The sequence below is a fragment of the Pongo abelii genome, chromosome 1 (genome assembly GCF_028885655.2).
Source record: "Pongo abelii isolate AG06213 chromosome 1, NHGRI_mPonAbe1-v2.0_pri, whole genome shotgun sequence".
In the NCBI taxonomy this organism is placed as follows: domain Eukaryota; kingdom Metazoa; phylum Chordata; class Mammalia; order Primates; family Hominidae; genus Pongo; species Pongo abelii.
In genome coordinates, this window is record NC_071985.2 from 140736690 (window position 1) to 140746035 (window position 9346).

Genomic DNA, 9346 nt, shown 5'->3' on the forward strand with positions numbered 1-9346 from the left:
GTGGCACGTGCCTGTAATCCCAGCTACTCTGGAGGCTGAGGCAGGAGAATCGCTTGAACCTGGGAGGCGGAGGTTGCAGTGAGCAGGGATCATGCCATTGCACTGCAGCTTGGGCAACAAGAGTGAAACTCCGTCTTAAAAAAAAAAGTATCAGTACAAATACAGAAAAATAGTAAAATTACATGAAAATGTATCAATAAATCTGAAAACTTTAATAAAATGGAATTTGTTAGAAAATATAATTTAACTGCCACAAGCAGTCTACTAAGAGAAAACCCATGGTCAGATAATTTTACCATACTTTCAAGAAACAGGTAACTCAAATCTTATATAAAATGTTGTAAAGAGTAGAAAGAGTAGTTATAACTAATACTGTGACTCTGTTTAGCAAGATAAGACTGTAATACCAAAACAGAAAAGAACAGTATGCAGGAGGAAAGTTGTAGGCTAATTTCACTTATGAATATAGGTACTAATATTACCAAGCCAAAAATAAAATGTTAAGCAATAAGATCAAGTTGGGTTTATTCCAGTAATGCAAGCTTATTATAATTCAGAGAGTAGAGGAAACATTTGATATGTCAATAGCTACAGAAAAAAAGCATTTGACACATTCAACACATAATCATGAGAAAAATTCTTAGCAAACTAGAAAATATAATTTACTATTTACAGTTGCAACAGAAATATAAGAAACCTAGGAATACATGTATCAAAAGATGTGTAAAACGTTATAGAGAAAATTATAACACTTTACAGAAAAGACATAAAAGAAGACAGATAATTGAAGAATTGATTAACATTTATGGGGGTAAGACTCGGTATCTTAAAAGTTGTCAGTTCTTCCCAAATTAATCTATGAATTAAGTGTAATTCAAATCAAAGTACCAATTAGGTTTCTTAAAATGGAATTTGATGAGTTGGTTTTAAGTTTCATGTGGAACAGTTAAGGGCCAAATTTAGCCATGACAGTTTGGAGAGGAATAAGGTGACTTGGTGGGGAGGATTTGCCTTGCCAGATAGTATAATTTATTATAAATCCACAATAATTTAGTGCAGTCTTGCCAGAGGTTTGGATAGATTGGCTGATAGAATACAATAGGGCCTAAAAACAGATTATGTGGAAATTTAATATGTAATGATGAGGATGTTGATGCTAATGGTAACTTATACTTATTGAGAGTCATCTGCCAAGCTGTGCTTTAAGTATGTATTAACTAATTTAATCCCACTACAAGGTAGATTACTCTTGTCCTCATTTTACAGGTAAGGGAATAGAGTCATAGTGAGGGTAAGTATAATTCACACAAAGTCCTAGCTACTTAGTTGAGCATCCAGTTATTGAACCTGGGCAATCACCAGAGCTCACAGTCTTAACTGCATCATTGCACTATACTCCCTCTCTTAAATGGAAATGCCATCACAAATTAGAAGGACGGACGGTACTATTCAATAAATGATGCTGGGTAATTTGTCATATATATGGGGGTGAGGGGTAGATACCTATCTCACATATTACACAAAGCAAAATTCCAAACAGATTAAAAGATTTAAAATGGAAAAGGAAACTTAGAAATTTTTAGAACACATTATAGGAGAATTCTCTGTGAGTTAAGGGTAGGGAAGGTTTTCTTACATATAAGAGCACTAACCACAAAAAAAAAAGATGGATAAGCCTACTGACATTAAAACTATAACCTATTCAAGAAAAGAAAAATGTACAAACTGAAAAAAACTAGCCACAAAGAGGAAAAAAGTATATATGTAAAATATATTCATCTAATAATTGATATCAAAAATAAATAACCACAAAGCAAGAAGAAAAAGACTACAAATCAGAAAAACAGGCAAAGGACACATAGCTGTCCTGTGTGTCAGCTGTAGGCAGCTTACAGAAGAAACCCAAGTGGCCAATAACTGCAAGAAAAGATTCCCAGTCTCACTAGAGTTTACAGAAATGTAACTTAAACTGCCGTGAGATACCATTTTGCACCTATCAGAATGGCAGATGCTCACTGCAAGTTCCACCTCCCGGGTTCACGCCATTCTCCTGCCTCAGCCTCCCGAGTAGCTGGGACTACAGGCGCCCGCCACCATGCCCGGCTAATTTTTTTGTATTTTTAGTAGAGACGGGGTTTCACTGTGTTAGCCAGGATGGTCTCGATCTCCTGACCTCGTGAGCCATCCGCCTCAGCCTCCCAAAGTGCTGGGATTACAGGCGTGAGCCACTGCGCTCGGCCCAGAATGGCAGATGTTTTAAAAGGTGGGTAGTATAGTTGAGGATGTGGAAGTGTGATGAAACAGATGGGTATAAATACTTTTGGAGAGCAATATGGCATTATCTAGTAAAGTTGAAGATAGGAGTACTCTCTGGCTCAGCAACTCCTCCCCTTGATATGTACATCACAGCATCATTCTCCAAACTGCTGGTCATAGCCAAATCTATTAGTGAGTCATGAAATCAATTTAGTGGGTCAGACCAACAATTTTTATAGATTCTTAATAAGAGTTACGCATGCTACAGCAAATTCTGTGGCCAACTGCAATGATATGAGAAGAACTGGAGGAGTTATAACATTGGCTAAGAATAATATTTAGTGTTGCTGAACAACATCTCATGTCGTATTTAATGGTTGAGTATTAACAGAAGGGTTAACATTTGTATAGTTAAATAGTAAGTATTATTACCAAGCTGGAGTGCAGTAGCACTATCATAGCTCACTGTAGCCTTGCAATCCTCCCACTTTAGCCGTCCAAGTAGCTGGGACTGCAGGCACAAGCCACCATGCTTAGCTAATTTTTAAATGTTTTTTCACAGAGAATGGGGTCTTATGTTGCCCAGGCTGGTCTCGAACTCCTGGGCTCAAGCAATCCTCCTGCTTCGGCCTCTCAAAATATCAGGATTATAGTCGTGAGCCACCACGCCTGGCCTATACAGTTTAATTTTATAGTAACATAGCATGTAGCTAGCTGTGAATCTAATTTTTGCTACTGTCTGTAAAATTGTTAAATATTACAATCAAATTTTAAAAATAATCCTGTGTTTTCAGAATGAACTTTACCTAGGGAGACTTTTTTCAAATTCATGACAATTATAAAACTTTAGCATTTATAAATGGTACTCAAAATCTTTATTAGAAGAACCATAATAAAAAGAAGTAAAAAATACAGAAACATTTTCATGTTGAACTGCTGGAGCTAGAAATGTAGTGACAATATGTAGAAAAATATTTCCTCCATAATTAGCATACTTTGATTTCATTTGAGCCACATTCTAAAAAGAAAGAAAATAAGATTTGAAAGTTAAAATTATGTAAAATAGTCTTATCAAAAGTAAAAATAATGAAAATGATAGACTTCTGTGTTGTTACTAAGTTTTCCAAATGAAAGTTTAAAATCTTCGAAATAAAAGACACCTAGGAATAACATGTGGAACTTGTGAATAAGGCACCCTAACATTTTGAAAGATGAAAACTTATTTTTCTAGAAGTTAATTCTTTAAAAACTAAATTATTATCAGTGTATATAATTACACTATTATTTGGCAAAAGAGAAAATGGTTCACAATGAGCTGGACAGCTTACTTTCCAGCATGTATAGATAAATACAGTGTTTGATAAGTCTACTGACTTGTCTTAAAAGTATGTTTTAATTGTAACACAATGTTTGGTCGAATCCAGGTTACTGGAAAACATCTAGATGCAAAGTTTGTGATGTGTCTTGATGGAGAGACCTCTTATTGTGCAGTACTTTTTTTTTTTTTTTTTTTGAGATGGAGTCTCACTCTGTTGCCCAGGCTGGAGTACAGTGGCGCCATCTCGGCTCACTGCAACCTCTGCCTCCTGGGTTCAAGTGATTCTCCTGCCTCAGCCTCCCGAGTAGCTAGGATTACAGGCGCCCACTATCACACCTGACTAATTTTGTATTTGTAGTAGAGGGGTTTCACCATGTTGGCCAGGCTGGTCTTGAACTCCTTGCCTCAGGTGATCCACCCACCTCAGCCTCCCAAGTGCTGGGATTACAGGCATGAGCCACCGCGCCAGGCCAGTACTCTATTAATATGTGATTATTTCCATTTGAGAAATTTGAAACATTAAAAGAAAACGTTTGGTTAGAGATACATTTGCTTTTTAAAGTCCTGATTTAGTAATTTGGTTAAAATTTTTGGCTGAGGAGAATTAGTGAAGCTTAATTGTATATTTGTACCAATGAATGATTATAAAATTTTATCACTGTAATCCCAGCACTTTGGGAGGCTGAGGCAGGCAGATCACCTGAGGTTAGGAGTTCAAGACCAGCCAGTCCAACATGGCGAAACCCCATCTCTACTAAAAATACAAAAAAATTAGCTGGGTGTGGTGGCAGGCACTTATAATCCCAGCTACTCGGGAGGCTGAGGCAGAAGAATTGCTTGAACCCAGTAGGCAGAGGTTGCAGTGAGCTCAGATCATGTCTCTGCACTCCAGCCTGGACAACAGAGCAAGACACCATCTTAAAAAAAAAAACCATTTTGGCAATCAGATTTAAAAGAATTTCCATTACAAAGTAAAACTGAAAGGATGAAAGAAAAAAATTTTCAACTTAGAACAACTTTTATAAGAGAAAAGTTTTTCATGGATACAAATTCTTTGGTTATATTTTTGCAAATATTCCAGTCTGTGGCTTGTGTTTTAATAGTATTTTTCAAAGGACAGAAATTTTAATATTTATGGAGTCCAACTTATCAATTTTATTCTTTTATGATTCCTTATTTATGGGTTCTAAGAAATCTTTGTTAACCCAGATCACAAAGATAATTTCTTGTAGAAATTGTATAGTTTTAGGTTTTACACTTAGGTCAATGACCCATTTCAAGTAAACTTTTTATGATGTGAGATATGGGTTGAGATTTTTTTTCTTTTATTTTTACCTCAACACTATTTGTAGAAAAGGTTATCCTTAACTTACTGAATTATCTTGGCAACTTTATCAAAAATCATTTTATAAGTATGGGTCTATTTTTGGACTCTTCCATTTACGTGTATCTATTCTTTTACCAATACCACACTGTCTTGACTCCTTTATAGGAAGAAATTATTCTGTTTTATTCCTTTATAAGAAGTCTTGAACTCAAGTAATGTGAGTCTGCCAACTTTGTTCTTCTTTTTCAAAATTGTATTGGCTATTTTTAAATCCTTTACCTTTTCTGTATAAATTTTAGAATTTTGTCAATTTCTGCCACAAAGGGTTTTAATTCTACTTATGGCATTCTGGAAAAGGCAAAAATTACCTTAACAAAAATCAGATTGCTGGTTGCTGGAGGTGGAAGGAAACTGACTACAAAGGGGCACAAAGAAATTTCTGGGTCATGGGAATATCTTTACAGCAGCAGTGGTTACATGACTTTATATCACTATATATCTTTGTCACAGCTCAGAACTGTATAGCTAGGTTATATTTTACTGTATGTAAACAATACCTCAACAAACCTGACTTTGAAAAATAATAAACAAAAGAACTAGGCTCAATAGTGAATTAGACTGAAATTACCTCATGAACAGGCAAGCATACTCATTTATATAAAAACCTTTCTGATGTTTACTTTTGAATTGCTTATTCTCCATTTTTCTACATTAAAGTATTAAGATTAAATGTGTTATGAAAAGGATTTGAGGGAAAACTTTTATTTCAACTATATAAACGTGTGAGTTGTGATGTAAAACCTAGTTTTTACTGAGAGTCATGGCAAAAATAATTTGAAAAACAGTATCCTAGAAAAACTTTTACCCCGTGTGAATAGGAAAACATACAGCAATGTAAATGCTGCATTATTTTGAAATACTAAAAACTTAGTAACAGGATAAATTCCATATAATGGAATGCCTATGCACCAATTAAAATAAAATTAGAGCTACAACACAAATAACTCTCAAAAACATAAGATTGACAAAGAAAAAGGAAGCAGAAGCAGGTTATATACAGTATGATACCATTTATGTGCTTTTAAACATGAAAAATTATATTGTTTAAGTGATACATTAGGAATGCAAAACATTCAAGTTTTAGATAATGGCTACCTCTTGAATAAAGGGGATTTCAGCCATATCTAGTATTTTATTTATTTTTTAGAAGTAAATATGATAAAATGTTTCCTTTTGTCAAAGCTAGGTGTTTTCTCTATACTCTTTATGTTCAAATGTGCTTTAGTGGGTAACAGAGAGTCATCAGTAACCTAGTCTTGAAAGCCATCAGTTGCGGTGGGTTCTGCGTATAAACCCAGAGGTGAATGCAAATAAAAAGTAAAAAAAAAAAAAAAAAAAAAAGTTGGGGGGCAGGGAATAAATGCTGAAGAAAAGGCTGGACGTAAAAAGGAATAAAAGCCTGTTATTTGCAGCAACGTGGATGGACCTACATGTCATTACGTTGAAATATGCCAGGCCCAGAAAGACAATATCACATATTCTTACATGTGTGAGCTAACAAACTTGATCTCATGGATACAGAATATAGAATGACTGATACCAGAGTGTGAGCATGGGAGGAGGAAATGTAGAGCAACTGGTGAATGGGTACAAAAAGAGTTAGATAAAAGACAAGCTGTATTGCTTGACAGCACATTACAGTGACTATAATTAGCAACAATATGTTGTATATTTCAATGTAGCTAGAAGAGAGGACATGAACTGTTACCAACCCATAGAAATTATGAATACTCAAGAGGATGGATACCCCAAATACTCTGACTTTATTATTATACATTTTATGCATGTAACAAATACATGTACCCATAAATATGTAAAATATCATGTATCAGTAAAAGAAAAAAGGCTGGATAGAGAGAGGTAAAAATAGGAGAAATGAGAGCAGTCAGTGCATATAAGAGTAATATGCACATAGTAATATACTATGTGGCTACACTGGTTAAGGAAATTCCTGCTGCATATAACCCAAATTTGCCATTAGAGGTTAAGAAAACTTTCCACTTAACAATTGAAAAATTATACAACTAAAACATCCATTATTTAAAAATCAACATAAAGAAGCAAAAAAAAAAAAAAGAACAGTAATCAAAATTACACCATTGTTGACATACTGTATTCCCTTCTAGGTTTTGGGTTAATACATCTGTACATTTTTTCTTTTTTAAAAAGAAAATGAGATCATACTAAAAGAATCACACTGTTTTATAACCTTTTTTCCCATTCACCAATATGTACTGAAAAATAATATTTTAATGGCTGTATAGTTTTTCCATTATGTTAATATGTCATAATTTACTATGAATCTCCTGTTGTGAGTTATTTTAATTCTAATGTTTCACTACTTAAACATTTTTAAAAACATCTGCAGTAGAATCATAACATACATCTTTATTTCTCCAAGGTAAGTTCATAGATGCTAAGTGAAAAGGTATGCATATTTTTGAGGGTTTTAGATCCTCTCTAGTATTCTACTTTTCCTATTAGTATAGGATAAATAAGACAAGATGACAAATGAAAAGGATATGTGTGAGACATTAATATTATCAATTATTCAGCATAGACATGTAGATTTTACTTGGAATGCTACAAGTAACATATACTACTTGGGTCAAAATAAGCTCATTACAAAATAGGTTATCAAGTAGTTCATTATTCTAGTTAAGAATAAATTGGGTCCCTAAGTTTCCCTTTTTTACCTAAGACATTTTCCTTTGTAAAGAGTACTTGGAAACTGGAAGTACCAATGGATTTTCTTTTCTCTATTTTTTAAAATAAAGACTTCATGACTCCTCTCCTTTAGTACTGTAAGAAAAAATACTCTTGGAATAAAAACCTCTAAGATACATGACAAAATAAGCTGTCCTCAACAGACAAAATCTTCACCTACTTTGGTCACCAAGGAGGTTCAAATTAGCTGAGTATTAGAAAAGTTTCCATCAGTAGGAAAGGGAAAGCATCCTCTAGAACTAGATCCGTGGTGTGGATATCAATTGAAAGGTCATACTTGGGATGAAGGCATAAATAAGGTAGAGTCATTGTGGGGATGGCTTATAGAGGAAGAGATGTCTGTGAATTTATCCTCAAATAATTTTCTCATAAATAAAACTTAACAAGTTAATAGATCTCAAAACCAGGAGCTATCCAAATGGTGCAGTGATAAGCATAGTGCCCCAAATACATTTTTCTTTTAGTTGGTGTTCACATAACTAGATTTAGTAATAAATATATTATTAAATAGTGAAGTCCATTGTGAAAAGCAAGGGCCACATTTCATTTATTTTTGTTTTTTGAGCTTTTAACACGTTTAATAGTAGGCAATCAATCATTGTTGAACTAAATAACTCATTCTTTCATTCTTAACAGACTGGATTATGGACAGAACTTGGAAATATTGAGAATAATTTCTTAAAGCCACTTCATATAGGACTTAATATGTCAAAAGCACATTATGAAGCAGAAATTAAAAATAGCCAAGGTTGGTAATGTGCAATTTTGTTTTCAGTTAGGTCTAAAAAGTAGTCCAATTTTGGAACTGTCATATTCAAATTTAAGAACTTCTAAAAAATCTTGTACTTTAGAGACCATAACAGCTAAGCCATTTTATTTATAGTTAAAATTCTTAGCAGATCTATAAGCTAATTTACCTAAAATCGGGTTAATGAAGACTTAAACCATATATTACATTGTAAAGCCTCAAGGTCTGATTAAGAATCTGTATTACAGCTATTTCCATTTGGGTACCATTCCTTTGGTATTGCTGGGTCCATTCTCCATCTCGCCCTCAAGTAAATCCATACAAATTTCGAAAAGAATCTTAGATCTAGAATTTTTTTTTAAGTCAACAATTCTATAATAGTCGTATGATCTCTTCCATATATCTGTGGTGGTGCTTTTATAGGCATTACCAGAAATTTTGTTTTTAGTATAATGGCTATAATTCTGATTATATACTGAAGAAAATAGTTTCATGAATCCTATACATGCCAAAATAATGCTATTTATCTAAAGAAGCATTAATTCACATGTTGCAGAATTTTGATATTTCATTCTATTTGCTTATAGCTTAAGTATACCCTGAGCTGTTAAACAATGGACTTAATAATTTATACAAATAACTGACACGTTTTAAGTTAGTGAATGAAAGTAGCTTATACCTTTGTTATTGAAATCTGAGAGTTAAGTGTCACACATGATTTTTCTTCTTCTCTTACAGAGGCCCAGAAATCTAAAGATCTTTGTTCTATAACTGTAGGTGGAGAAGAGAGCCCTAATATGCCTCCTGAAATGCAGCTTAAGGTGATCTGAAATTTTCTTTTCTTTCCTTTTTCTTCTTTAGAAACGGGGTCTTGCTGTCTTGCCCAAGCTGGAGTGCAGTGGCATGATTG

The 9346-nt window shown here is 33.9% G+C and overlaps 1 protein-coding gene across 4 annotated transcripts in view; it reads left to right on the plus strand.

Moving 5' to 3' along the window:
* The window catches only part of GLMN (glomulin, FKBP associated protein), a 63468-nt gene that overhangs the window by 53573 nt on the left and 549 nt on the right, over positions 1–9346 (plus strand). For 3 of the 4 annotated variants that reach the window (XM_063728405.1, XM_002810603.5, XM_002810604.5), the window contains 2 exons: positions 8325–8436; positions 9175–9257. In XM_063728405.1, coding sequence (XP_063584475.1) covers positions 8325–8436; positions 9175–9257 — 195 coding nt within the window. The remainder of the gene's footprint in view (positions 1–8324; positions 8437–9174; positions 9258–9346) is intronic. The other variant, XR_656301.4, reaches the window with a different exon arrangement.